Source organism: Pogoniulus pusillus, chromosome 27, assembly GCF_015220805.1.
Source record: "Pogoniulus pusillus isolate bPogPus1 chromosome 27, bPogPus1.pri, whole genome shotgun sequence".
Classification (NCBI taxonomy): Eukaryota; Metazoa; Chordata; class Aves; order Piciformes; family Lybiidae; genus Pogoniulus; species Pogoniulus pusillus.
The window spans coordinates 2,214,690-2,242,099 of NC_087290.1; the positions used below are offsets into that span (position 1 = coordinate 2,214,690).

At 55.6% G+C, this 27,410-nt stretch overlaps 2 protein-coding genes across 2 annotated transcripts in view; one reads left to right on the forward strand and one right to left on the reverse strand.

Annotated features, from left to right (window-relative positions):
• Positions 1-2,146: 2,146 nt before the first annotated feature.
• Positions 2,147-9,709, reverse strand: RHBDD2 (rhomboid domain containing 2; the record flags this gene model as incomplete). Its single annotated transcript, XM_064166755.1, is given in 5 exon segments — positions 2,147-2,973; positions 6,160-6,310; positions 7,877-8,278; positions 9,455-9,632; positions 9,635-9,709. Coding segments are annotated over 5 exon segments (1,164 nt in total), but the record flags the coding sequence as incomplete, so codon positions are not given.
• A 3,878-nt stretch (positions 9,710-13,587) lies between these two features.
• The window catches only part of TAF15 (TATA-box binding protein associated factor 15), a 39,056-nt gene continuing 25,233 nt past the window's right edge, over positions 13,588-27,410 (forward strand). Inside the window, exons 1-7 of the mRNA XM_064165919.1 lie at positions 13,588-13,699; positions 19,428-19,464; positions 20,825-20,873; positions 21,991-22,081; positions 22,162-22,279; positions 26,097-26,380; positions 27,186-27,300. Coding sequence (XP_064021989.1) covers positions 13,690-13,699; positions 19,428-19,464; positions 20,825-20,873; positions 21,991-22,081; positions 22,162-22,279; positions 26,097-26,380; positions 27,186-27,300 — 704 coding nt within the window. The 5' untranslated portion in view covers positions 13,588-13,689. The remainder of the gene's footprint in view (positions 13,700-19,427; positions 19,465-20,824; positions 20,874-21,990; positions 22,082-22,161; positions 22,280-26,096; positions 26,381-27,185; positions 27,301-27,410) is intronic.

Consider the following 27,410-nt stretch of genomic DNA (forward strand, 5'->3'; position numbering starts at 1 on the left):
CAGAAGTGCCCCTAGAGTGGTTCTTCTTCTGCTGCAAAGCCCTGAAGCTGCTCTCTGGGAACATGCCATGCCAAGAGCACTGCAGGGAGACCAAATCACTGACCAGATCCATGGATGAGTCAAAAAAGATCCCATTTCCAGCCTTGCCAGGCAGCACCACTCCTGCCCAGTGTGTGCCCTTCTCACCAGCCACCCACAGCCTGCTCCACAACCCCCATGGCACCCAGCCCAGCACCCCAAGGCTCATGCTCCAGCTCCCCACCTAAAGGCAAAGCAGGAGACTCAATAGTTTGTCTTGTAGGTTGTGTTTCCAGCTGACAAGAGTGGAGGGGAACACCACTTGTGATTGCTGCCAGTCCCCATCACCCTTCTGGGAAAACCAGGGATAAAATTCCTAGGGGTGGAGATGAGGATCTCACAAAGAGGACAACCAAAGCTCTGAGAGAGAGCAGAGTCAACATGCCAGGGTTACCTATGGCATTTCTTTCCTGGCACTGAAAACATCCTTTAAGGAGCCTGTCCCTGCTCTGCACTGTCCACACCACAATGCACTTGTGTCCAGTTCTGGGCTCCTCCATTGCAGAGAGCTGTTGAGGTGCTGGAAGGTGTTTGGAGAAGGGCAGCAAGGCTGGGGAGGGGCCTGGAGCACAGCCCTGTGAGGAGAGGCTGAGGGAGCTGGGGGGGTGCAGCCTGCAGCAGAGGAGGCTCAGGGCAGAGCTCATTGCTGCCTGCAGCTGCCTGCAGGGAGGCTGTAGCCAGGTGGGGTTGGGCTCTGCTGCCAGCAACAAAGAAAGGGACCCAGCCTGGAGCTGTGCCAGGGCAGGTCAGGCTGGCTGTGAGGAGGAAGTTCCTGGCAGAGAGAGTGATTGGCACTGGAATGGGCTGCCCAGGGAGGTGGTGGAGTCTGTGTGGCTGGAGGTGTTGAAGCCAAGCCTGGCTGGGGCACTTAGTGCCATGGTGTGGTTGGTTGGTTGGGGCTGGGTGCTAGGTTGGGCTGGCTGAGCTTGGAGCTCTCTTCCAACCTGGCTGATTCTATGATTCTATGAACTGCAGTCAGGAAAACCAGGAAAACCCCCAAAGCCAAGTCCATCTGTGATCCCATGCAGGAGTGAGGCAATGAGGGATGAGATGGAGCAGGCCACCAGCTCCAGGCTTGCTTCCAAGCTGCTGTGTCCTGAAGAAAGCCCCCACCCAGGGATGCCCACCTCTGTGACTGTAACTGTCTGTTACTGTGACTGTCACTGCTTGTAACTGATGTGCAGGTGAGGTCTAAGCCACAGGATCCCAAAGGCTGTGATCAAAGGCTGAGAGCCCTGGGGCTGAGAGCCTGCAGAAGAGCAGCCCCAGAGGGCAGCTGAGCAATGCTCAGCAAGAGCTGAAGGAGCTGTGGGGGGCAAGAGCCTGGGGCCAGACTCTGCTCAGTGGTGCCCAGGGACAGGCCAAGGGGCAGCAAGGGGCACAAAGTGTCAGGCAGGAGGTTGGCTGTGCAGAGCAGGAGCAAGTTGTTTGCTGTGAGGGTGCTGGAGGCCTGGAGCAGGCTGCCCAGAGAGGCTGTGGAGTGTCCTTGTGTGGAGAGCTTCCAACCCCCCTGGCACTGTGCTGCTGGGCAAGCTGCTGTGGGTGCCCTGCTTTAGGAGTGGGGCATGGACTGGATGACCTCCAGAGGTCCCTTCCAGTGTTCCAGGTGAACACACCTGCTGGAACTGTGGGGTAAGAAACCTTGCCCAGCTGAACTGAGCAGTGAGTTTTCCCTTTAGAGGGCACTGGACCTCTCCCATCCCATCAGTTCTGGTGGCCTGTGGCTTGCAGAGCACTGCCAGCCTCTGCTTCTGAAGCTTTTAAAACAGCTTCCAAAGCAGCCACAGTGAGCAAGAGGCTCTGCAAACTTAGGTGCAGGAGGCTGAGGACACATCCAGTTGGGTTCTTTCCCTGGAGTGTCCTTGTGTGGAGAGCTTCCAAACCCCCCTGGCACTGTGCTGCTGGGCAAGCTGCTGTGGGTGCCCTGCTTTAGAAGGGGGACTGGAGTAGATGATCTCCAGGGGTCCCTTGCAGCCCCACCCTGCTGAGGTTCTGTGATGTCTGCTGAGGACAGGGGGTTCTGCCTCTCCACATGCCTGAGGGGCTCACTCACCACTCTGCTCTCCCCTTTGTCGTGAGCACTGCATGTTTATTTGGCTTACTCTGTACAGTTCAGATTGGGATTAGTTTGGCTGCCTCCTTAAATCCTTCTCACCCCATGAGGATCTGGCTTGGAATTGTGCCAGGGAAGGATTAGGTGAAGATGAGGAAAGATTTCTCCCCTGCAAGAGCAGTCAGGGATTGAAAGAGGCTGCCCAGGCAGGCAGTGGAGTTCCCATCCCTGGAGATGTTCAAGGAACCTGTGGCCATGGCATGTGAGGACAGGGTTTAATGGCCATGGTGGTGTTGGGTTGAAGGTTGGACTGGATGATCCTGGAGGTCTCTTCCAACAGCAACAATTCTCTGGTTCTTGGATTCTATCTTCTCTTTTTTGCTGATCCCTGGGGAGGGGTCAGTGAGTGATGGAGCAGCTGCTGGAGTTTAGCACCACAGAATGGTCCCACCACAGTGTGAGAGTCCCACTGCTTTCTGGAGGGTCAGTACACCTGCACTCTGGGCACTTCTGCTGGCACAGAAGCCACTGTGGCTGCTGGACACCCTGACACCTGCTGAACCCCAGCCAGGAGGCCCAGGCCTGCGGGTGCCTGTGGCTGAGGCAGGCACAGGAGCTGCTGGGGAGGGAACCCAGCCTGCTGGCACCACTGCCCAGGGTGGGCTCCAGCACTGCCCGGGCTGACTGCAGCCAGGCTGTATCCTGCAGCATGGACCTGCTGAGATGCTTCCTGCCCCAGAGCTGGGCTGCATCCTGGAACGTGCACCTCGGAAGCAGGAAGAGCTGGAGAGGAGGAGCAGTGATAGCTCTGGGTGGGGTAGGTGCCGGGCGTGGGGATAAGCCTGGGCAGGAAGAAAACAGAAGGTTACACAGAGCTCAGAACTGGCATTGCCCAATTAGCACTGGGAGAGCCCCAGGGGCAGATTTCCTCCTGGCCAGTGCTCAGAAAGGTCACTGCAATCCATCAGAGATTCACTAGAACAGGAGCAGCTCTGATTACAAGCAGCACTCGAGTTAAAACAGGGCAAGCAGCCTTCTAGGGCAGAGGCTCCCACTCCCAGCACACACCAGTTCACACCCAGTGAGGGAGTGGGACTCACAGAATCACACAAAGCCAGGCTGGAAGGGACCCCAAGCCCATCTGGTCCAACTTTTCTAGGTAATAGTAGAGTTTCAAAAGCTTCTTGACCCTTTCTGCAGGGAATAGCCAGGTCAAAGTGCTGCACACCTTCAGATTTCCCTGCATGTCCTCCCTGCCTTCACCCAACACCACATCTGCTGAGGGAGCCATCTGGAGAAGCCACAGCAGCCAAGGGTTATTTATCACACAGCTTGAAAGGCCTTTGGTGTGAGCAGAGTGAAGGGTCTGGAGTGGAAAGGGAAGGGGAGAGAGCAACAAGCTGGGGAAGGCACTGGAGAAGAGAAGCACAGAACTGCCAGGGCTGGAAGGGACCTCAAGGATCATTCAGCTCCAACCCCCTGCCATGGGCAGGGAAGCCTCACACTAGATCAGGGTGCTCAGAGCCTCATTCAGCCTGGCCTTAGTAACTTCCAGGGATGAGGCTTCCAGCACCTCCCTGGGCAACCTGTGCCACCCTCATGCTGGAGAAGTTCTTTCTAACACCCAATCTGAACCTCCCTACTTCCAGATTTACTCTCAGGTCTGGTAAGGAGCAGCTGAGGGAATTGGGATTGTTTAATCTGGAGGTGGCCAAGGAGAGACCTCACTGCTCTCCACAACTCCCTGAAAGGAGGCTGGAGCCAGGTGGGGGTTGGGCTCTGCTCCCTCAGATGAAATGAGGAGAGGCAATGGCCTGAGATTGTGCCAGGGCAGGGTTAGGCTGGAGATGAGGAAAAAATTCTTTGCTGCAGGAGTGGTCAGGGCTTGGCACAGGCTGCCCAGGGAGGTGGTGGAGTGCCCATGCCTGGAGGTGTTGCAGACAGCTGTGGCCATGGCACCTGGGGACAGGCTTAGTGGCTGTGGTGGTGTTAGGCTGCTGGTTGAACTGGATGAGCTTAGGAGGATTTTCCAGCTGAAACACCTCTGTGATGCTACAAATGGGCTGGAAAGAGAAGCCAGGACTCACCCCAGCCAAACACCAAGACAGAGGCAATCTGCCTGGAAGCCAAAGCCCCTGGGACTTCAGGAGTACTGCTGGGATCAGTGCTGCCAACCAAGCCAACCTCCCTGAAGGCCATGGCCACCACACTCCAGCAGCTCTTGATGGAGGGGTTGGGCTTGGATTTTTTGGGTGTTTTTTTGGGATGTAGGCTTGGCTTTGAGTTTTGGTTGGGGATTTTTTTTGGTTTTGGTTGGGGCTTTTTTTGTGGACAGAAATATGGTGTCAAAGGCTGCAGCATGGAGAAATGTTTGGTGGCAACTTGATACCTGAAATCTGATGGATGTAGCAGGAGCAGTGTGGGCAGCAGGACAAGGGAGGTTCTTCTGCCCCTGTGCTCAGCACTGCTCAGGCCACCCCTGGAGTGCTGTGTCCAGTTCTGGGCTCCTCCATTGCAGAGAGCTGTTGAGGTGCTGGAAGGTGTTTGGAGAAGGGCAGCAAGGCTGGGGAGGAGCCTGGAGCACAGCCCTGTGAGGAGAGGCTGAGGGAGCTGGGGGGGTGCAGCCTGCAGCAGAGGAGGCTCAGGGCAGAGCTCATTGCTGCCTGCAGCTGCCTGCAGGGAGGCTGTAGCCAGGTGGGGTTGGGCTCTGCTGCCAGGCAGCCAGGGACAGAAGAAGGGGACACAGCCTGGAGCTGTGCCAGGGCAGGTCTAGGCTGGATGTTGTTAGGAAGTTCCTGGCAGAGAGAGTGATTGGCATTGGAATGGGCTGCCCAGGGAGGTGGTGGAGTCTGTGTGGCTGGAGGTGTTGCAGCCAAGCCTGGCTGGGGCACTGAGTGCCATGGTCTGGTTGGTTGGGCAGGGCTGGGTGCTAGGTTGGGCTGGCTGAGCTTGGAGCTCTCCTCCAACCTGCCTGATTCTATGAAATGTGTTAAGGCACAAACCACAGAGAGCTCTCACCTGGGAACAAGAATCAAAATCTTAGCACCTAGAGGACTTGTGCCTGAGACAGAGACATGCAAACACAGCTGCAGCAGTGGAAATACCCCAGAAGCATCTTCCCACACCCTGCTTGCCAGGAAAATGTTTATGTAAACACCTCTGATCCACCTCTTTGAGCCACTTCAGCTGCAGAAAGCAGGTGTGGAGACCCAGCTGAGCTGCTGTGCACACACAAGCTCAGCCTCCTCCTGAATGCTGCACTGGCAGAGAAGGCAGAGAGGAAACCCAGGAGTTCTGTTGCCCTGTCCAGCTTCCCCTGAGAGCACTCTTGGTCTGAGCATCCCATGGGATCTGGGGGACACTCCTGGGTTTGTTTCCCCATGCATGAGGAAACCTTTGGGGATGCCCTCACTCCCAAGAAGCTTTAGGATGAGTTGATGGCTGAAACAACTCAGAGCTTAATCCTTGATAGAAAATGGCAACAGGGAGACCATGAGCCAGTAAGGTGCTGATGGCCAAGAGGGCCAGTGGTCTGCTGGGGTACTGTGGCAGGGGGGTTGGAACTGCATGATCCTTGTGGTCCCTTCCAACCCTGACTGATTCTGTCAATTCACAAAGCTCTGCCCCTGCAGAGATTTGGACACAACTCACTTCACAGCATTCCTGGGAGCTGAGGTGGGGCAGAGAACCATAAAGATGATGATAAAGATCACACCCTGGGCAGCCACTCAGCCAGGACCAAATGCCATCAGTCCCAGTGCTAGGGCAGAACTGTGCAGCTCAAGGTTTCCAGCAAGCTTCCAAACCCTTCACACCCCTGCAGCAGATGAGTTTCACCTCAGCTTAGCTTTCACTGCAAGCCCTGGCTGAGTTACTGTGTGACAATGTGTCAGGCAGAGCCATGTCACTGTGCTCCCCCTGACACCCAGGCTGTGACAGGCACAGCACAGCTTTTAAAGGCCATTTATGCCTCCACTCAGACCTCAGAACTCCCCTGTAGCACATTGCCCAGCAACTCCTCTACTCACTTGCAGCTTTCAAAGGCTCTTCTCTCTGCTGAGGACCCTGGGATGTACCTCAGCCCTGGTATCCTCCTCAGCAGGCTGAAAGGCAACATCTGGTCCAGCTTGGAGGCCACTGGCTCTGAGAAATCCAAGCAGGAGCAGTAGCCAAGACCATCTGAGGTCAGCAGCATGTTAAGGGCTACAGACAAAGCACACTCATTTATAACACAGCCACACACAGTCCCCCCTGGCCACAGACCCCTTCCTTCCCCTGGAGAATTCCTCCTATTCTCCCCAGCACCACCTTCACAGACCACCTCCCTTCTCAACTCTCTGTCCTTTGCATGTATTAAAGGTGGAAGTGGAAGAAGGAGGTGAAAAACAAACTGGGCTGTGATGAGGCAAAGCTACTGAGAGTTGACTGCAGAGCAAGAGCCCAGGAAACACCATCAACACAAAGCCATTGTGTGCCAGCAATGGGACCCAGAGCACATCCTCTCTGTCAGGAACCAGCATCCCAGATGGGTCAGGGCAGTGCCAAGCACGAATGCAGGATGGATAATGAGTGGCTTGAAAGCAGCCCTGCAGAGGAGATAGGGGGTGCTGGGTGATGAGGTGCTTGGCATGAGCTAGCAATGTGCACTGGCAGCCCAAAGAGGCACCCTTGTCATGGGCTGTATCTGAAGCAGCATGGCCAGCAGGACAAGGGAAGGGATTCTGTCCCTCTGCTCTGCTCTGGTGAGACCTCACCTGGGGTACTGCATTCAGGTTGGGGCCCCCAGCACAAGGAGAACATGGAACTGCTGAAGTTGATCCAGAGGAGGCCACAAAGATGATTGGAGTCAGAGCTGTTCAGCCTGGAGGGGGCTGCAGGGAGACCTTAGAGCAGGCTTACAACATATGAAGGAGCTCCAGGAGAGCTGTGGATGGACTCTGGACAAGGGCTGAGAGTGCCAGGATGAGGGACAATGGCTTTGAGCTGGGAGAGGGGAGACTGAGAGTGGAGATGAGGAAGAAACTCTTGACAGTGAGGGTGAGGAGACACTGGCACAGGCTGGCCAGAGAGGTTGTGGCTATCCCCTCCCTGGAGGTGCTCGAGGTCAGGCTGGATGAGGTCTTGAGCAGCCTGGGGTGGTGGAAGGTGTCACTGCCCATGGCAGGGAGAATCATAGAATTACAGAACATCAGGGGCTGGAAGGGACCTCCAGAGCTCATCTGGTCCAGGTCCCTGCCAGGGCAGCGTCTCGGGAGCAGATCACACAGGAACACATCGATGGTTCTTGCCTATCTCCACAGGAGATTCCACAGTCCCCCTGGGCAGCCTGTTCCAGGGTTCTGTCACTCTCACAGAGAATAAAATCTTCCTTAGGTTCACATGGAGTCTCCTGTGCCTCAGCTCCCCCCATTGCCCCTTGTCCTGTCACTGAGCATCACCAAGAAGAGGCTGGCTCCAGCCTCCTGGCACTCACCTGCACATATTGATCACCATTAATCATGTCACCCCTCCAAGCTAACAAGCCCCAGCTCCCTCAGGCTCTCCTCATAGGGAAAGATGTTAACTTCCTTAATCATCTTTGTGGCTCTACACTGGACCCTCTCAAGCAGCTCCCTGTCCTTGAACAGGAGGGGCCTTGAACACAAGGGAAGCTGGAACTGGATGAGCTTTAAGGTCCCTTCCAACTTAACCCCTTCTGTGATTCTGCCTTCCCACTCCAGCCTGGTTTGTGCAGGGAAAGGATACAGAGTGTCCCTGTGAGGAGCCCACAGAGGTTGCTCAGGAGAGAAGAGCTGGGCACAAAGCAGGCCAGGCAGAGCAGGAACCAGGGCACCAGCATCACTGGAACTCGAACCCCACACACCAGAGACCTCTTCATCTGCGAGCGTGTGGTGCTCACCCCCAGGGTGGCAAAGGCCACTGGCAGGAACCCTTTGGCATCCTCCACCTCTGACAGCCTCGAGACCAAGGTCTGGAGCAAGAGGCAGAGGAGGGCGGCGAGGATGGCGAAGGTGCTGGTGAGGAAGCAGTGCTTCGCCGTGCCAACGCTCCTCTCGAAGCTGCCAGCGAAGTGCCAGACGATCGCAGCACCGCAGGCCAAGGACGGCAGGTCCTCGTAGAGGAAGATGTAGGTGAGCAGCCTGTGAACTGAGCACAGCAGCACCGTCAGGCAGCAGGGACCCGGCGTCGAATCACTGCCAGCAGGCGGAGCAGGAGGGAGCTGATGGGACTCAGGAACAGCTTGGTGTAGGAGAAGGAACTCCGAGGAACCAGGCAGGACCAACCAAAGGGAGTTAAAGCGAGCCAAATGCATTGGTTCCGGCTGCTTCCCGGGAAGCTGCCTGGAAAAACGCAACTGTGTCTGCGGTAAACTTAAGTATCACTAAAAGAGACAGATAAAAATCACTGCTAGGGTGAGCAATTCTGCTCAAAACACTTCTTACACTGCTAGAAGGTTGGGTTTTCTCATTACAGTATCACAGTATCACAGTACCATCAGGGTTGGAAGAGACCTCACAGATCATCAAGTCCAACCCTTTACCACAGAGCTCAAGGCCAGACCATGGCACCAAGTGCCACGTCCAGTCCTGCCTTGAACAGCTCCAGCCACAGAGACTCCACCACCTCCCCGGGCAGCCCATTAAAAAGAAACCAAAGCACAGGGAGGTTATCAGAGCCCAGGCCCTCTGGGCACTCAGTGAGGCCAAGAGCTCTCCACCTCCTCCAACAGCCTTGAAAACAGCAGCTGAGTAATCCGCACAACCTGCTTGCCCTGCTGGACACCTGCCAGATGGAGGAGCCGACCCACCGGGCTGCTAAAGAAATCACTGCGTGGGAGTGAGCAGGGAAATGGTAATCGAAAGCGTGATAAAAATCCTCCCGGGAACGTCCCAGGGCCGGAGAGAAGCAAATCCCTGCAGCTCCAGCGGCACGCCGCTGCTCCGCGGGCTGTGCGGGGCCAGGGACGGGGGCTGAGAGGGAAGCAGCCCGCTGCAGGGGGCTGAGCTGGGCGCTCGGCAGGCTCGGTGCAGGTCAGGAAGCGGCCAGAGGTGGGGGAGTGAGGAGCACTGCGCGGGGCCCGCAGGGGGAGCAGCGCTGGGGGGAGGGACTGAGGCAGTGCCGGGAAGCGAAGGGCAGGACACGGGGAAGGGCCACAGAGGAGAGAAGCAAGGGCCTGGGGGCGGAGGATGAGGGGGTTTAGGGCGTTCGAGGGAGGGCACGGGGAAGGCTTGGAGAGCGGAGACGCCAGAGCTCGGTGCGGGGTTCGCGGGAGGCCAGAAGCGGGGCGGGGAGAGACGGAGGGTCCCGGCGGCCCCCGCTCACCTTCCCCCGCACGCAGGGCAGCGGCCCGCAGCGAGGCGGCGGAGCGGGCGGCGGCCGGGCCCCGCAGCAGCGCCGGGGCGGAGAGGCCGATGGACAGCAGCAGCGTGAGGGCGGTGGCGGCCGGCGGCAGCCTCGGCCCCGGCAGCAGCCTCAGCCCCAGCCCCGCCGCCATGGCGCCGCCGCGGGGCCTCCGGTTCCGGCCCCCGCCGGAAGGCCTGGGCGGTTGCCAGGGCAACGCGAGGCGCTGCGGCGGCCCCGTTACCATGGAGACGAGCGGGGGGGGAGGGGAATGGGGGGCGGGGTCCCCTTAAAAGGTTTTATTCCTTCCCCCCCTTTCCAGAGGCGAGAAAGCTCCCCCGGGAGCGCAGGGCGCTGTGGCTGGCAGGTCCCCCAGGCTGCGCTAGTCCCGGCCCGCTGCCGCGCACGGCCCGGCCCGGCCGGCAGGGTGGAGGCCCCGCGGAGCAGGGAAGGCCTCGGACGCCGCCGTCCGCCCCCCGCTGCTGTCTCCCGGGGTTAGGCGGCTCGGAAGCACAAAGCATTTCCCTTCGGGTGTGACAGGCCGAAGCGGTGAGCGGCATCTGCGCCAGAGCCACATGCACCGAGCCAGGCTGGCACACAGAGGCCTCCTCCGTGAGAGTGTGCTACAGAGCAGGGCACGCCTGCTGCAGCGGCTTCAGCTGTGCTGCTGGGTAACACCATCGTGTGTGCACACAGCATGAGCTCACCGTGATGGAGAGGGGCCTGGAGCACAGCCCTGTGAGGAGAGGCTGAGGGAGCTGGGGGGGTGCAGCCTGCAGCAGAGGAGGCTCAGGGCAGAGCTCATTGCTGCCTGCAGCTGCCTGCAGGGAGGCTGTAGCCAGGTGGGGTTGGGCTCTGCTGCCAGGCAGCCAGGGACAGAAGAAGGGGACCCAGCCTGGAGCTGTGCCAGGGCAGGTCTAGGCTGGATGTTGTTAGGAAGTTCCTGGCAGAGAGAGTGATTGGCATTGGAATGGGCTGCCCAGGGAGATGGTGGAGTCTGTGTGGCTGGAGGTGTTGCAGCCAAGCCTGGCTGGGGCACTGAGTGCCATGGTCTGGTTGGTTGGGGCTGGGTGCTAGGTTGGGCTGGCTGAGCTTGGAGCTCTCTTCCAGCCTGCCTAATTCTGTGATTCCACGGGAGCACAGCACGCACCCATCGGCAGGCAGACAGATCTGTGAGCCTGTCACTGTCTCGGTGCCGTTTTCCATTCGTGAGAACCCCTCAGGCTCTGAGGAATGCAGAGGCACTTCGGGCTCTGCCTCCCCCCCACCTCCCCTGCCCTGCCCCTAGCTAGAGAGCATTGTTTGGGCTTTGCACTAATCCCGGTGCAGCCTTTGTGAGAGGGCCCAGGTTGTGGCTCACACAGGATGGCTAATGACTCAGGAGAAGACAGCACAGCTGGAGGAGACAAAGTCTTTTCAAAGAGAAACAAAAGAGCTGCGAGCTCCAGTTCCCCTCTTTTTAAAGAATAATAATTGTAGATGCTGCTTGTTTCACACAGGTTTTTATTTTTCAGGCTGTGGCAGTGGGATTTGCTGAGGAGGGGAAGAAAGGCCTCCACTTATGTGCAAATCTGCCCAATCCAGCTGAAATCAGAATTCTCTGCAGTGCCTTTGTGACCAGAGCAGGGCAAAACCTCGCAGCGCTGCCTGTTTCCCCTGCCGGTGCACTCACAGCTGTCACCAGACACAAACTCTGCTGCTGTTAACTCTCCAGCTCTCGAAGAAGGCAGCTTGAGCTGAAACAAGAAGCACAGATCCTAAACCAAATCAGACTCAATAACTGACATTGCTTTTGCTCGTTTCATTTCATTCAGTGGTGTTCCCCAAGGGTCAGTGCTGAGCCCAGACCTGATCAGTATCTTTATTGATGATCTGGAGCAGGGCATTAAGTCCAGCGACAATAAGTTTGCAGATGACACCGAGCTAGGAGCAACTGTGGAGCTGTGGGAGGGTAGGAGAGCCCTGCAGAGGGACCTGGACAGGCTGCATGGGTGGGCAGAGGCCAAGGGGATGAGACTGAACAAGGCCAAGGGCAGGGTTCTGCACTTTGGCCACAACAACCCCAAGCAGCACTGCAGGCTGGGGCCAGAGTGGCTGAGAGCAGCCAGGCAGAGAGGGAGCTGGGGGTGCTGGGAGAGAGGAGCTGCAGAGGAGGCAGCAGTGCCCAGGTGGGCAGCAGAGCCAATGGCATCCTGGGCTGGCTCAGGAGCAGTGTGGGCAGCAGGACAAGGGAGGTTCTTGTGCCCCTGTGCTCAGCACTGCTCAGGCCACTCCTGGAGTGCTGTGTCCAGTTCTGGGCTGGTCAATTGCAGAGAGATGCTGAGGTGCTGGAAGGTGTTTGGAGAAGGGCAGCAAGGCTGGGGAGGGGCCTGGAGCACAGCCCTGTGAGGAGAGGCTGAGGGAGCTGGGGGGGTGCAGCCTGCAGCAGAGGAGGCTCAGGGCAGAGCTCATTGCTGCCTGCAGCTGCCTGCAGGGAGGCTGTAGCCAGGTGGGGTTGGGCTCTGCTGCCAGGCAGCCAGGGACAGAAGAAGGGGACCCAGCCTGGAGCTGTGCCAGGGCAGGTCTAGGCTGGATGTTGTTAGGAAGTTGTTGTCAGAGAGAGTGATTGGCATTGGAATGGGCTGCCCAGGGAGGTGGTGGAGTCTGTGTGGCTGGAGGTGTTGCAGCCAAGCCTGGCTGGGGCACTTAGTGCCATGGTCTGGTTGGTTGGTTGGTTCTGGGTGCTAGGTTGGGCTGGCTGAGCTTGGAGCTCTCTTCCAGCCTGCCTGATTCTGTGATTCTGTGATTCTTCATCTCTTCTGTCCAAGGAAGTGGCTCCAAAGATGACCACCCCTTTTCTAGGAAAGACAGGCTCCAAATTAGTATTTGGCTCTTTTAGGAAATGGAATCCCTGGAAAATCTCTCTTTAGGTCCAAATTTTGGATGTTTTCTTTACCTAATTATCCAGCTCTGGAGTCCAGAGAGGACACAGACCTGTTGGAGCAGGGCCAAAGGAGGCCACACTAATTCTGGCAGGGCTGGAAGCCCTTTGCTGTGAGGTTCGGCTGAGAGTGTTGGGAGAGAAGGCTCCAGGGAGACCTTCTAGTGGCCTTTCAGTGCTTAGAGGGGAGAAAGCTGGAGAGACTTCTTCTCAGGGCTTGAGTGCCAGGCCAAGGGGGGATGGCTTGAACTCAAAGAAGGAGATTCAGACTGGATAGAAGCGTCTGACACTGAGGCTGGGGAGACGTTGTCCCAGGCAGCCCAGAGAGGTGAGAGCTGCCCCATCCCTGAAACCCTCGCAGGTGAGGTCTGTGGCTCTGAGCAATCTGATCTAGCTGGGGCTGACCCTGGTAACCGCAGGTGGGTTGGACTGGACGGCCCTGAAAGGTTCACTCCCGCTCAAACGAACAGGATTCCCCGATTCGTTTCGCGGCTGGACGAGGCCTCTCCCTCGCCGCCGCTGTGTGGTTTGCGTGGTGAGCTCTTAACAGCCCAAATGGCGACGCGGAACTGGGGCGCCGAGAGGCAAGCGCAGACGATGCCGGTGCAGCAGCCGCCTCCCGCTTCCATCTCGGCAGCCTCCCGCTTCCATCTCGGCAGCCTCCCGCTTCCATCTCGGCAGCCTCCCGCTTCCATCTCGGCAGCCTCCCGCTTCCATCTCGGCAGCCTCCCGCTTCCATCTCGGCAGCCTCCCGCTTCCATCTCGGCATCCCGACCATGCCGTACATCTCGGCAGCCTCCCGCTTCCATCTCGGCATCCCGACCATGCCGTACATCTCGGCAGCCTCCCGCTTCCATCTCGGCATCCCGACCATGCCGTACATCTCGGCAGCCTCCCGCTTCCATCTCGGCAGCCCGACCATGCCGCACATCTCGGCAGCCCCCCGCTTCCATCTCGGCAGCCTCCCGCTTCCACCTCGGCAGCCCGACCATTAATGACCTACACCGACTGAACCATTTAATCCCTTCCCCTCCTCCCGGCGCAGCTCCTCTGCCCAGCTGCCCTCCCCCGCGCCGAGCAGCCTGCGCGCCTCGATGCGGCGCCCCCCTCCCGCCGCCGCCCCTTGGTCCGGCCCCGGCGCTCCCCCGCGCTGGGCGGGCGGGTGGTAGGCGCGGCGCTCGCTGATTGGCGGGCGGGCCCCGCAGTCGGCGCGCTGCGGGGGCTCAGTGTGCGCGCGGCCGGCGCGGCGCTCGGTGGCTCTCGGCTCTGCGTCCCCTCCGCCCGCGCAGCCCCCGCCATGGCTTCGGGTAGGTGCTGCCCGGCCCCGCCGGCCGGAGCGGGGCCCCGGTGGCGCTTCTGCTCTCCACCGTCCGTCGAACGCCGGGTTGCGTTGGGCGCGGGAGGGCGGGCGGGCGGGCGGGCGAGCAGCGGGGCGGAGAAGGCCGCGGCCATGCTGAGGGAGAGGGAAGGGACGCGGCCGTTCCCCCTCACACGCCCCCCGCGCCGCTGGCCGCTGGCTGAGGGGGAGGGGAGCCCCGCCCCCGCCGGGCTGGCCACGCCTCCTGCCGCGAGCGCTGCCCCGCCCCTCTGGCTGGGGCGTGGCCGGGCCGGCCCCGCCCCTCGCGGCGCGCTAGGGCAGGGGCCGAGGGGTCAGGGTCCCTCTGGGGTCCCTCGCTGTGTCCTCCGCGGGTGGGATGTCCACTTTGGGTTGTGCCACACCTCCCCGGGGTGGGATGTGCGCCCTAATGTGGTTTGGCTCCTGATGTTCTCCTCTTCGAGTCGTGTGCCCTCGCAGCGGCAGCCGTAGAGCCCCTTTGGGCTCATAGCTCTCAGTGAGCGCCCCCGGTGTGGGTAGGGATGCCCGCGTAGTGTCACGGCCCTTCGCCTGTGCGGGTCCACCCTTTGGTCGTGTGACCCCATCAGTGCTAAAGCAGATGTAAGTCTCCCTCTCTAGCTTCCCGCCTTAGGCCCTGTACCCTGCTGATGTGAGATGCGGACCCCATTTCGGTGTACATCCCCGAGTGCAGGCCCCACTTTGTGTCAGTCTTCTCCTGTTGTGGGATGTGACTCCCTCCCCCCTTTTGTTAATCATCTTTCCCCGCTGCGGGCCCCCCTGGCTGTCCCCACCCTCCCCTGTGTGTGAGATGTGGACCTGCCTTTTGTCCTTCCACTCCCCTCGGCACCGTTTGTCTGCTTCCCCTCAGGGTGAGCACTTAGCGTGGAATGCAAACATCCCCTCCCATGGGTCCTACCCTCCCTGCCCCCACCCCAGCATAGGACCCACCTTTGTGTCCCATCTGCTCTGAATTCTGCTCTAGCAGCCCCACCCTACTGTGGGCTGGGGGTGGCTTCCCAGCGCCCCTGCTGTGGCCTTACAGATGCACCGGCTGTGGCTCTTTGCCCAAGGGAGGCCTTTAGCTGAGTATGGAGACAGTGCCTGCTGCCCCAGATGGCTTGGCACAGCCCATCCTCTGCTGGGGCCTCTGGGAGCGTGTTCTGTTGCTGTTTTCTTCATCTCATTGGAGGTAAAAGCGTTTTGGTTCCGGCAGTGATGTCCCTGTGGCACTGAGAGGAGGTGGGATACCGGGGATGGGAGAGGGAATTCCACAGCTGGAAGAGCTTTGTAGAGTGAGACATGTTTTGGTAGGGCTGTTCTCTTGCATGTCATGTGTGAATGATAGAGAATTAAACCAGGGCAAGATGTGTTCAAGGAATCGCAGAATTCCAGCATGGTGGGAGCTGTGCAAGGCCCTAGCTCAAGCACATCAGCAGCTTGCTGGATGTTGTCACAGAGCCCCAGCAGGGTGAGGTTGGAAAGTACCTCTGGAGATCATCCAGCCCAGCCCCACTCCTACAGCAGGGCACCCACAGCACAATGCCCAGCAGCACAGTGCCAGGGGGGTTGGAAGCTCTCCACACAAGGACACTCCACAGCCTCTCTGGGCAGCCTGCTCCAGGCCTCCAGCACCCTCACAGCAAACAACTTGCTCCTCCTCTGCACAGCCAACCTCCTGCCTGACACTTTGTGCCCCTTGCTGCCCCTTGGCCTGTCCCTGGGCACCACTGACAAGAGTCTGACACCAGTCTCTTGCTCCCCACAGCTCCTTTAGCTCTTGCTGAGCATTGCTCAGCTGCTCTCTGGGGCTGCTCTTCTGCAGGCTCTCAGCCCCAGGGCTCTCAGCCTTTGCTCCTCCCAGAGCTGCTCCAGGCCTCTCAGCATCTTTGCAGCCTCCCCTGGGCTCTCTCCAGCAGTTTCCTGTCTCTCTGCAACTGGGGAGCCCAGAATTGGAACCGACACCGCAGATGTGGCCTCACAAGAGCAGAGCAGAGGGGCAGGAGAACCTCCTTCAGTCTGCTGCCCACCCTCTCCTCCATGCCCCCCAGGACACCATTTGCCTCCCTGCCCCCCAGGGCACATTGCTGCCCCATGGGCACTTGCTGTCCCCCAGCACTCCCAGCTCCTTCTCCTTGCAGCTGCTCCCCCGCAGGTCCCCCCTCAGCTGTCCTGCTGCAGGAGGTTGTTCCTGCCCAGGGCCAGGGCCATGCTCTTGCCCTTGCTGATCTTCATGAGATTCCTCTCTGTTCATCCCTTCAATGCAAGGAAGTCTCCTTCCATTGCAGTTGTCATCTGACCCCTCTGCTGGGTACCACTTCGTTCATCAGAGACTTTTCCCTACTATTTTTTAGCATTGAGATAAGAGATCTGTGTGCCCAGGGACTCCAGAAAAAAACTCCTCTGAGTTTTTTTTTCCTGGAGATGTTTGCCAGCTCTTTGTTGAGCCCACCAAAATAACTGACCAGAAGCCTTTAGTCTTAGAGGCCCAACAAAGCAGGGTTAAAAGGTAGAGAATTGTCTTGGCTGTAAAAGCCTTCTGAGATCACTCAGTCCAACATCAACCCAACCCAACCCAACCATGGCCATCAAACCCTGTCCCCAAGTGCCATGGCCACACCTTTCTTGAACACCTCCAGGGATGGGGACTCCACCACCTCCCTGGGCAGCCTCTTCCAATCCCTGACTGCTCTTGCAGCAAAGACATTTTTCCTCATCTCCAACCTAACCCTCCCCTGGCAGAAATTCAGGCCATTGCCTCTCCTGGCACCTGATCTGAGGGAGAAGATACCAACTCTTACCTCACTGCAAGCTCCTTTCAGGGGGCTGTGGAGAGCCAGAAGGTCTCCCCTCAGCCTCCTCGGGAAGTACAGGCTGGATGTTAGGAGGAAGTTCCTCACAGAGAGAGTGATTGGCATTGGAATGGGCTGCCCAGGGAGGTGGTGGAGTTGCTGTGCCTGGAGGTGTTCAAGGAAAGACTGGATGAGGCATTTAGTGCCATGGTCTGGTTGACTGGATAGGGCTGGGTGCTAGGTTGGACTGGCTGAGCTTGGAGCTCTCTTCCAACCTGCTTGATTCTATGATTCTAACCCCAGTTCCCCCAGCTGCTCCTCACAAGCTCTCTTCTCCAGAACCTTCCCCACTGGACCCACTCCAACCCCTTAATGTCATAGGATCAACCAGGTTGGAAGAGACCTCCAAGATCATCCAGTCCAACCTAGCACCCAGCCCTAACCAGTCCTCGTAATTAGGAAGAAATTCTTTAGACTGAGGGTGGGGAGACACTGACACAGGCTGCCCAAGGAGGTTGTGGATTCTCCCTCCTTGCAGGTCTTCAAGGCCAAGCTGGATGAGGCCTTGAGCAACCTGGGCTGGTGAGGGGTGTCCCTGCCTGTGGCGGGGGGGGTTGGAACTGGCTGAGCTTTGAGGTCCCTTCCAACCTAACCCATCCCATTCTGTGATTGTATGGAAGTGCTGCTTCAGGGCTGAGCACTGTGTGTGTGCAGGTGGTTGAGTGCCTGTGTGAGCACTGCCAGGCTGGGGTTGGGAGCTGGGATAATGACCCACGTGATAGGTGTTCTGCCTGGGAAATGGCTGCAGTGGTTCACAGTCGATGACATCACCCTGCAGGGTCATTCATTCATTCGTGGGTTCAGCTTTTAAGTCACTTCTGTATGCAGAGGGGAGTGAGAGAGAGAGAGCTTGGGGGAGAGACTGCAAGCAGGGAAGTTGCTGCTGCTTTTGATCAGACCACAGCACCACAATATTTGTACAGGCTCTTGAGGTGGTTTGAAAGGAGCAGGGAAATTGCAGGGCTGTTACCCAGAGTGACAGGAGTGGTGAGGCTGGAAGGGAAGGAGGTGTTTAGGGTTTGACAAGGATCTGGGGAATTTCAAGCAAAAATGTCAAGAGGAGTTGAGGCTCCTGCCTAGGAGCTGGGATTGACAGAGCCTCTGTGGTGGTGGAGCTGCTGGGGGCATGAGTGTGACCAGCAGGTTGAGGGAGGGTTTCTTCCCCCTCTACTCTACTTTGGTAAGGCCACATCTGGAGTCCTGGATCCAATTCTGGGCTCTTCAGTGTGAGCCAAACAGAGGACTGCTGGAGAGAGTCCAGGGGAGGCTGCAGAGCTGCTGAGGGGCCTGGAGCAGCTCTGGGAGGAGCAGAGGCTGAGAGCCTGCAGGAGAGCAGCCCCAGAGGGCATCTGAGCAATGCTCAGCAAGAGCTGAAGCAGCTGTGGGGGGCAAGAGGCTGGGTCCAGACTCTGCTCAGTGGTGCCCAGGGACAGGAGAAGGAGCAGCAAGGGGCACAAAGTAGAGCCCAGGAGGTTGGCTGTGCAGAGGAGGAGCAAGTTGTTTGTTGTGAGGGTGCTGGAGGCCTGGAGCAGGCTGCTGTGGGTGCCCTGCTTTAGGAGTGGGGCTGGGCTGGATGCTCTCCAGAGGGCCTTTCCATGCTGGCATCCTAGGCTCTGAGGTGGGCTGTAAAGCAGCTCCCAGTGTGGCAGTGCTGAGCCTGCTGGTGCCAGTGTGAGCTCTGGAGGGTCCCAGGCTCATGGAGCAGTGCAGCTTTGCTCTCTGCTTCTGTTTGTGGGGTTTGGGGTTGGGTTTTTTTCAACTTCAGGTCCTATTTTGCAGTCTCTTTTCCCAGCCTGAGTCAGGAATCCATTTCTCTGAGATTTGATGTTTGCATTGATTGGAAATGATATTGCTAATTCCTTCCTGGCCAGCTGCTGTGGAGATGAATCCATTGTAGCTTCTCAGTGACAGCTCAAACCATTCTGAATATTCTGAGCCATCAGATGTGTTTCTGCTGTGTGAGAGAAGGGAAATGTTTTGGTTCCTCCACCCTTGATCTTACATCTCCAAGCTCTCTGTGCCCTTTGCCAGGCAGAGCTTTCCTAGATCATCTCAAGGAAGGATTCCATGGAACTGACCTAATTAGGTCTGGTTAATTAATTCATCTGCTGTATTCTGCCCCTTGATGATGGCACAGTGGTTGGTAGCCATTAAAAGGGGTTGTGCCCTCTGAATATTGGAGTAGATGCCTTGAAAGTGGAGTTAAAGTCCTTCAGAAGTAATGTTCATAGGATTACAGAATGGGTTGGGTTGGAAGGGACCTCAAAGCTCATCCATATTCAACCTCTCTGCCATAGACAGGGACACCTCCCACCAGCCCAGGTTGCTCAAGGCCTCATCCAGCCTGGCCTGGAAGACCTACCTGTAGGGAAGGAGAATCCACAACCTCCTTGGGCAGCCTGTGCCAGTGTCTCCCCACCCTCACTCTATAGCATTTTTTCCTCATCCCCACTCTCAATCTCCCTTCTCCCAGCTCAAAGCCATTGTGCCTCATCCTGTCACTCCCAGCCCTTGTCAAAAGTTCCTCTCCAGCTCTCCTGTAGCCCCTTCAGGTACTGAAAGTCTGCTTCAGGGTCTCCCTGGAGCCTTCTCCAGGCTGAACAGCCCCAACTCTCCCTGAGGCTGTAGAGATTTGAGAGTGATGACAACTGGGCTGAGTCCTCTGTGCTTCCCTTCTGGTCTTGGTGTTTTCTCTTGTCTTAATGAAGAGGAAGCTGCCTCACTCTGCAGGGGAAGCAGCTGTGTTTTCCACTGGACTTGAAATCTCTCTCCAAAGGCTTCCCCTGGACAGTAAGCAGAGGACTAAAGTGTCATGTGGAAGCTCTCAGTGTGACTTTCTTCTTTTTCTAGATTCTGGAAGTTACAGTCAGTCTGGGGGCCAGCAGAGGTATGTACCTGTGGGGTTTGTGTTTTGCTGTTAGCAATTAAATCATGCAGGGAAAAAAAAAAAGGGGGGGCATTTAGGATTCCCAGCATGGGATTGGAATCTTGGGGAATGCTGAAGAGGTCCAAGTGCACAAAGCTTGAAAGCTTTGGAGGTCTTCTAAAACCAGGGGGAAGAATGTTTGTTCCTGAATGGAAGGCAACAAGGCTTAAATGGGAATGACAGCTTTGAATGGTGAGAGCTTTGCAAGTGTCCTGACTGCACTGAGTGATTTTTCAGCTGACAAGCTATGATCATAGAAGCATAGAATGGTTTGGGTTGGGAGAGACCTCCAAAGGTCATCCAGTCCAACTCCCTGCAGTCAACAGGGACATCCTCCACTAGAGCAAGTTGCTCAGGGCCTTGTCTAGCCTGACCTTGACTACCTCCAGCCTTGAGCCCTCAACTTCTTCCCTGGACAACCCAGCAGCCTCCTGGTGCAGAACTTGTTCATGACATCCCATTGAAATCTGCTCTGCTCTGCTCTCATTGAAGGCCACACAGATGTGCAGATCATAGGTGTAAAAATTCAGTTTCCATTTTGTTTTCCCACTGGAAGGAACTTCTTTATCATAACCTGTTACAAATAACTGCTCAGAATTGTGACATTTAAAAGGCAGCTCCTAACATAGCTGCATTTTGGGGGAAGGGAGGAGTGTGTGTGTGTGTATTTTGATCCTTCCTTTATGGCAGGATCCAAACCACACCTGATGAAGTCCTGTGCTAATGAAAAGCAGAAGTTTCTGTGCGTGCAGCACTGTGTGAGGCTGAGTTTCTGTCAGTGTCAGTTCAGAGATTCACAGGATGGGTTGTGTTGGAAAAGACCTTAAAGATCATCCAATTCCAACCTCCCTGCCATGAGCAGGGACACTTCCCACTAGCCCAGGTTGCTCAAGGGACAGCACAGGGTTCTGCTGGCAGTTGGTGGAGGCTTCAAGTGGCAGAATAATGAGGAAGCACAAAGACAGTGTGGTTTTGGATGCTGACTTTGTTATTGGATAAACCAAATTGGCACTAAGTGACCAAAATATCTTGTAAGAATGTCCTGGAAACCCCAGAAAACTGAGGGATCTGTCAAACTGCAGGAAGCTTAACTTCTGTGAACCTTAAAGTCACACTTGAAAGAGAGCAGAAATAAACCCAAGCTCCTCTGACAGCCATTAGTTGGTTGAGTGGTTGTACTAGACCTGAAGGGCAGGATTTGGATTAAACACCTGTTTTGGAATGAAAAGAAACTCAGAAGGAGCAGCAGAAGTCTCTTGAGTTCCCAACCCTTGTGGAGGGTCCTGTAGGCATTTCCTAAATGCATTTTTTTCTCTTGCAGCTACTCATCCTATGGCAGTCAGAGCAGTCAGAGCTATGGGCAGACACAGGTAAGGTGAAAACCTTTGTGTCCTTCACAGAACTCGAGCACAGTGGGGTTGGAAGTGACCTCTGGAGAGCATTCAGTCCAGGCCCACTGCTGCAGCAGGGCACCACAGCAGCTTGCCCAGCAGCACAGTGCCAGGGGGGTTGGAAGCTCTCCACACAAGGACACTCCACAGCCTCTCTGGGCAGCCTGCTCCAGGCCTCCAGCACCCTCACAACAAACAACTTGCTCCTCCTCTGCACAGCCAACCTCCTGCCTGCCACTTTGTGCCCCTTGCTGCCCCTTCTCCTGTCCCTGGGCACCACTGAGCAGAGTCTGGCCCCAGCATCTTGCTGCCCATAGCTCCTTCAGCTCTTGCTGAGCATTGCTCAGCTGCCCTCTGGGGCTGCTCTTCTGCAGGCTCTCAGCCCCAGGGCTCTCAGCCTTTGCTCCTCCCAGAGCTGCTCCAGGCCCCTCAGCAGCTTTGCAGCCTCCCCTGGACTCTCTCCAGCACCTCCCTGGCTCTCTGCAACTGGGGAGCTCACAACTGGACCCAGTGACTCCAGATGTGGCCTTACAGGGGAAAGACAACCTCCCTAATGGTGCTGTCCACCCTCCCTCTTCTTCATGCACTCCAGGACCACCACACTTTTATTCATGCACCCACCGTGGCACATTGCTGCCTCGTGGGGAACTTGTTACCTCCTGCACTCCCAGCTCCTTCTCCTTGGTGCTGCTTCCCAGCAGGTCTTGCTGCAGGAGATTGTTCCTCCCCAGGGCCAGGACCCTGCACTTGCCCTTGCTGACCTTCATGAGGTTCCCTCTGCCCAGCTCTGCAGCCTGCCCAGGTCTGGCTGGCTGGCAGCAGAGCCTGAGGGGTGTCAGCCACTGCTCTCAGTTTGGGACCAGCAGCACACTGCCTGTGGATCCACTCTGTGCCTTCATCCCAGGTCATTAAGGACAATGTTGCCAAGACTGGCCCCAGTCCTGACCCCTGTGGAGCACAGCACATGTGCCTTGGGTTTGCTCCTGGGTCACCACTCTGGGTTAGCAGAAGTCCATTCTCAGCTGTAGTGGTTGCAGCTGTGTCTTGCTCCTGCTGTGGAGGTTCCCCTGCCCTGAGCCCGCTGTTGATTTTGCAGGGATACTCTGGATATGGGCAGAGTGGAGACAACTCCTCCTATGGACAGAACTATGGAAGCTACCACGGGAGCTATGGACAGAACCAAACAGGTTTGGCTATCTTGGTACATTCATTGGCAGTCATCACAAGGTGGATATTGACTAAAAGTGTCCTCTTCCTCAATTTGCAGGCTATGGACAAGACTCCCAGGGCTATGATGATGAATCTGGTTATGAAAATCAGAATCAGAGCTCCTACAACCAGCAGTCTTATGGCAGTCATGGGCAGCAGAAAGGGTCCTCCAGAGGGTAAGGAACTCCACATTCAGAGTATCTCTGAAGTACTTCCTGCTGGTTGCACATCCTTAACTGGAGCTGTAAGAAACCTCCTGCTACCAGTGCTAAACAGAAGGACAAACATCTGAACCTCCACATTCCTCAGACATTTTTAATGCCTGAAAGAACAGGGGGTAAGGGAAGAACACTTCCCAAGTTCCTTGCAAGTAGGAGAAGTGGAGTTTGGGCTGTTCAGCCTGGGGAAAAGAAGGCTCAAAAGAGATCTTACAGAGGTCTTCCAGTGCAGGAGAGCTGGTGAGGGGCATTTGACAAAGGCTGAGAGTGCCAGGATGAGGGACAATGGCTTTGAGCTGGAAGAGGGGAGATTGAGAGTGGAGATGAGGAAGAAATTCTTGGGAGTGAGGATGGAGAGAAACTGGCACAGGTTGCCCAAGGAGGTTGTAGATGCTCCCTCCCTGGAGATTTCAGGGTGAGGTTGGATGAGGCCTTGATGAAGTTTTTCCTGTCCAACCTGGAATTGAACATCTCCAGGGAGGAGGATATCCACAACCTGAAGGTTGCCCAGGGAGGTTGTGGATGTCCTCCTCCCTGGAGGCATTCAAGGCCAGGCTGGATGAGGCCTTAAGCAACTTTGGCTAGTGGGAGGTATTTCTGCCCCTGGCAGGGAGTTTGGAACTAGATGATCTTTAAGGTCCCATCCAACCCAAACCCATTCTGTGAATCTTTCAGCTGGCATTTGAGAGATTTCCTTCTACAGCTCAGCAGGCCTCTCCACACACCTCACTGTCATATCCCCAGCAGTTCCTGCTGCACTCTGCTGCACTTCACCCTGCTGCAGATGGGTTTGCTTGTGAAGTGCTGTTGTGCTCCAATCAGTTTCAGAGGGCTTAATGATACAGCTTGGAGAGCACGTTAGGAAATGCAGCCTCACTTCCCTTAAGCACTTGGGAGGCCACTTGGCACTAGAACACCTCAATTACCTCATTCACAAGCTCCCTGCACACAGCCCAAGGTTACTGCTCAGCCTTAGGGCTGTGGTGAGCATCACGTGGCCTCTTTAAATACAGTCATGCACAAACCTTCACTCCTGTGTCCAAGGTCCAAGTGGGTTTGTATTTCTTCTGCAAGCTGATAAAAGAATCTGGGCTTTACCAAACCTGCCCTGGCTTCCTGGATTGGTAGTTGTTAGAACAAACCCTCTTGAACAGGCAAGGTCAGAAGGTGTCTGTCAGATCCATGGAAGACAGGGACCTGCTAAGTTTTGCTTTGCTTTGTTTGCTGAGCAGTCATTAGAGCTGCACAAAGCTACATAAGTAGGCAACCATCACAGAGTCAGAATGTCAGGGGTTGGAAGAGACTTAGAGAGATCCTTGAGTGCAGCTCTCCTACAAAGCAGGATCACCCAGGGCAGGTCATAGGGAAACACATCCAGCTAGGTTTGGAATCCCTCCACACAAGGACACCTCACAGCCTCTCTGGGCAGCCTGCTCCAGGCCTCCAGCACCCTCACAGTAAAATAGTTTTTCCTCATGTTGAGGTGGAACTCCTGTGATTGAGTTTATGTCCATTGCCCCTCATCCTATCACTGGGAAAAGCCTGGCTCCATCCTCCTGACAGCCACCCCTCAGGTATCTGCAGACCTTGATAAGGTCCCCTTTTAACCTTCTCTTCTCCAGACTAAACAGCCCTGAGTCTCTCAGTCCTTCCAATGCCACAGAGCACAGAGTATCCAATAAGTTTGGTTTGGTCAAGACCATGAATAGGAGGCATTGGAGGGAAACTTTCACATCTGTATCTGGGAAGGAGAAACTGAGAAATTAAATGATGCCAGCTTTGGAGAGGGTGAGCACCAAACTGCAGCTGTCACATCCTTGGAGAAGGAAGGAAGGAAGGAAAGAAGGAAGGAAGGAAAAGCAGTGGCTGCTCTCCACAGTGGTAGGAAAGCTCAAGTGGAGCTTGCAGTTTGCTTGTTTAGAAGTGAAGGTATTAAAGATCTTGACAAGCTCTTTACTGCTGGGATTAGTCACCTTAAAGTTAAGATCAAGGCTAGAGCTTGAGAGAGCAGATCAGGCAGTGGCTGGGGTATTTTGGGGCTGCTTAGACCCAATGGATTTCATCTTGGAGTCCTAGGAAGGAAGGAAGGAAAACCAGTTGCTGCTCTCCACAGTGGTAGGAAAGCTCAAGTGGAGCTTGCAGTTTGCTTGTTTAGAAGTGAAGATATTAAAGATCTTGACAAGCTCTTTACTGCTGGGATTAGTCACATTAAAGCTAAGAACAAGGCTAGAGCTTGAGAGAGCAGATCAGGCAGTGACTGGGATGTTTTGGGGCTTCTTAGACCCAATGGATTTCATCTTGGAGTCCAAGGAAGGAAGAAAGGAAGGAAGGAAAACCAGTTGCTGCTCTCCACAGTGGTAGGAAAGCTCAAGTGGAGCTTGCAGTTTGCTTGTTTAGAAGTGAAGGTATTAAAGATCTTGACAAGCTCTTTACTGCTGGGATTAGTCACATTAAAGCTAAGATCAAGGCTAGTGCTCAAGAGAGCAGATCAGACAGTGGCTGGGATATTTTGGGGCTGCTTGGACCCAATGGATTTCATCTTGGAGTGCTTTGAGAAGCTGGTGGAAGCTTTCTGTAGGCTCTTAGATATTTGTTTTCTTTCTGGGTTGTTTTTCTCAGACATTTTGCCTGGCAAGTAAGTTGCCAAAGAGTGGGGAGGGGTAAATGCACTTCATCTTTTGAACAAGGGTGGAGCAGGGAGGAAGAAGAGAAGAAAGGGAGGCAGAGGCCAGGAATTAAATTCAACCACTAAAAAAAGGAATAGAGCTGAGCCACAGCTGAGTACTCAGAGGGGAGTAAAAGGCTGAGCAGCAGGCAGTGCTTCCTGGCTGTGATCTCTTTCTCCTCACCCATGTCTTGCTGTGGAAGAGTTAACCCAGCTGGAGCTGCTCTCCTGTATCCAGGTTATCTTTGTTTCCTGTCTTGCACACTGAGGTAGCCTGGGTGGCCCTGGTGTGGGTGAGATTTCCTCCTGGTTGCTATGATAGTTGTTAGATGAAGAAGAGTTAGACTCAAAGAATCCTTCATAACGTTGGAAAAGGCCCTTGAGGTCATCAGGACCTACTCTACCATGTTCCCCCACTAAACCAAATCCCCAAGCACCACATCTAAATGACCTTTAAACCTCCTCAGGGATGGGGGCTCCACCACCTCCTTGGGCAGCCTGTTCCAATGCCTGACCACTCTTTGAGTTCTTTTCAGTGAGTAAAATGGTGGTGAGACACTGGCACAGGTTGAGGGTGGTGAGACACTGGCACAGGTTGCCCAGGGAGGTTGTGGAGCACAGAAGCACCCAATGTGATCAAAGATCACATTGGGTACTTCTGTGCTCCACAACCTCCCTGTAGGTGTTCAAGACCAGGTTGGATGAGGTCTTGAGCAACCTGTTCTAGTGGGAGGTGTCCCTGCCTATGGCAGGGGGTTGGAACTGAATGAGCTTTGAGCTCCCTTCCAACCTAAACCATTCTGTGACTCTAAGAGACCAGCACCTACCACTCCATATTGTCCTTTCAGGAGGTTGTAGAGGGCAGTGAGGTCTCCCTTCAGCCTCCTTTTCTCCAGACTAAACAACTCCAGCTCCCTCAGCTGCTCCTCACCAGCCCTGTTCTCCAGACCCCTTTACCAGCTTGGTTGCCCTTCTCATGCTGCTGTGCCAGTGGTGACTGGGGGGGGTGACAGCCTAGGCAGTGCTGGCATTGTCCTGTGTTTCCAGCCAGTGCTTTGCTCTCTCTGCTGTGAACATCTTGGTATTAATACAAATTCTGTTTGTTTGAAGTGGAAGAGGCTCTTATGAACAAAAGTCAAACTATGGTCAGCACCAAAGCTCTTATGACCAGCAGTCAAGCTATGGACAGAACCAAGACTCCTATGACCAGCAGTCAAGCTCCTATGACCAGCAGTCAGGCTATGGCCACCAGAGCTCCTATGACCAACAGTCAGGCTATGGCCATCAGAGCTCCTATGACCAAAAGTCAGGCTACAACCAGCACCAAAGCTCCTATGGCCATTCCCAGCAGTCCTACCAGTCTCAGAAGGGAAGCTACAGCCACAACAACCAAGGTAAAAATGCACAGGTTGAATGCAGTGGTGGGGAGTTGGGCAGAAAGGCTGTGAAGTGGTTGCATTTCCTTCCACAGCCAGCTCAGCTTATACAGAGCTAAACCCCCTTTTCCAGGTGGATATTTCTGGGAGGATGTTTAATTTGGGAAGACTTTCATAGCATCATGCAGAGATGTAAAACCCTCAGGGTCCCAAAACTGTCATTTGAGTTGGTTGGAGGCAGCCTTGCAGATTCCATGTCCCTGCCATCCTGAATGGAATCATTTCCTAAGCTGTTTTCAACCTTCTCCCTGCACGAGGGTGAGCTGTCTTCATCAGTCATCAAGAGCTGCTTGCCTTTGACACTCAGCTTTATGCTGTGTGGGTGACTTCTGAGATGGGAGGAAATGAGAAGGTTAAGCTCTACGCTTGGTTTTGCAGCAGCTTCACACAACCCACATTGTTCGTCCTCGTTCTCTTTCCAGTTCTGTCTTTTCCAACCTGGGAAAGGCTACATGGAAGTAGAATGAGAAGTGTATTTTACACCAGGCATGTTTGGAAGGTGGAGTGTGGTGAATGTACTGAGCCTTGGCATCCTGGGACACCTCATGGCTCTGGAAGCCAAGGCAGAGAAGTGGGAGAAGCCCAAACTTCGCTTGTTTGCTTTGTGTCTTAGAGATTGGAGGGTTGATGCTTTCCACTTTTTACTTGGCAGGCTTGAGAAGAGGAATAAGTGGTCGGGTAGGGTGGGGAATGGGCACTGCACTGCACTGCACTTTGCACTGCAGTTTGCTCACCTTTTGCTTTGTGTCACTCCTTCCTGCAGATGATCGCCGTGAAAAGAGTAGGTATGGAGAAGATAATAGAGGCTATGGCGGGTCACAGGGAGGAGGTAGAGGGGGCTATGACATGGATGGAAGAGGTCATATGTCTGGATATAGGTAAGTGAACTCTTTCCACTGCCTGCACTCCTTTACCCTCCTTCCTTCCTGCTTAGCTGCTTCTCATTTTTGTTTTCTCCATGTCTGTTCCTGATGTGCTCCAGGTTTAG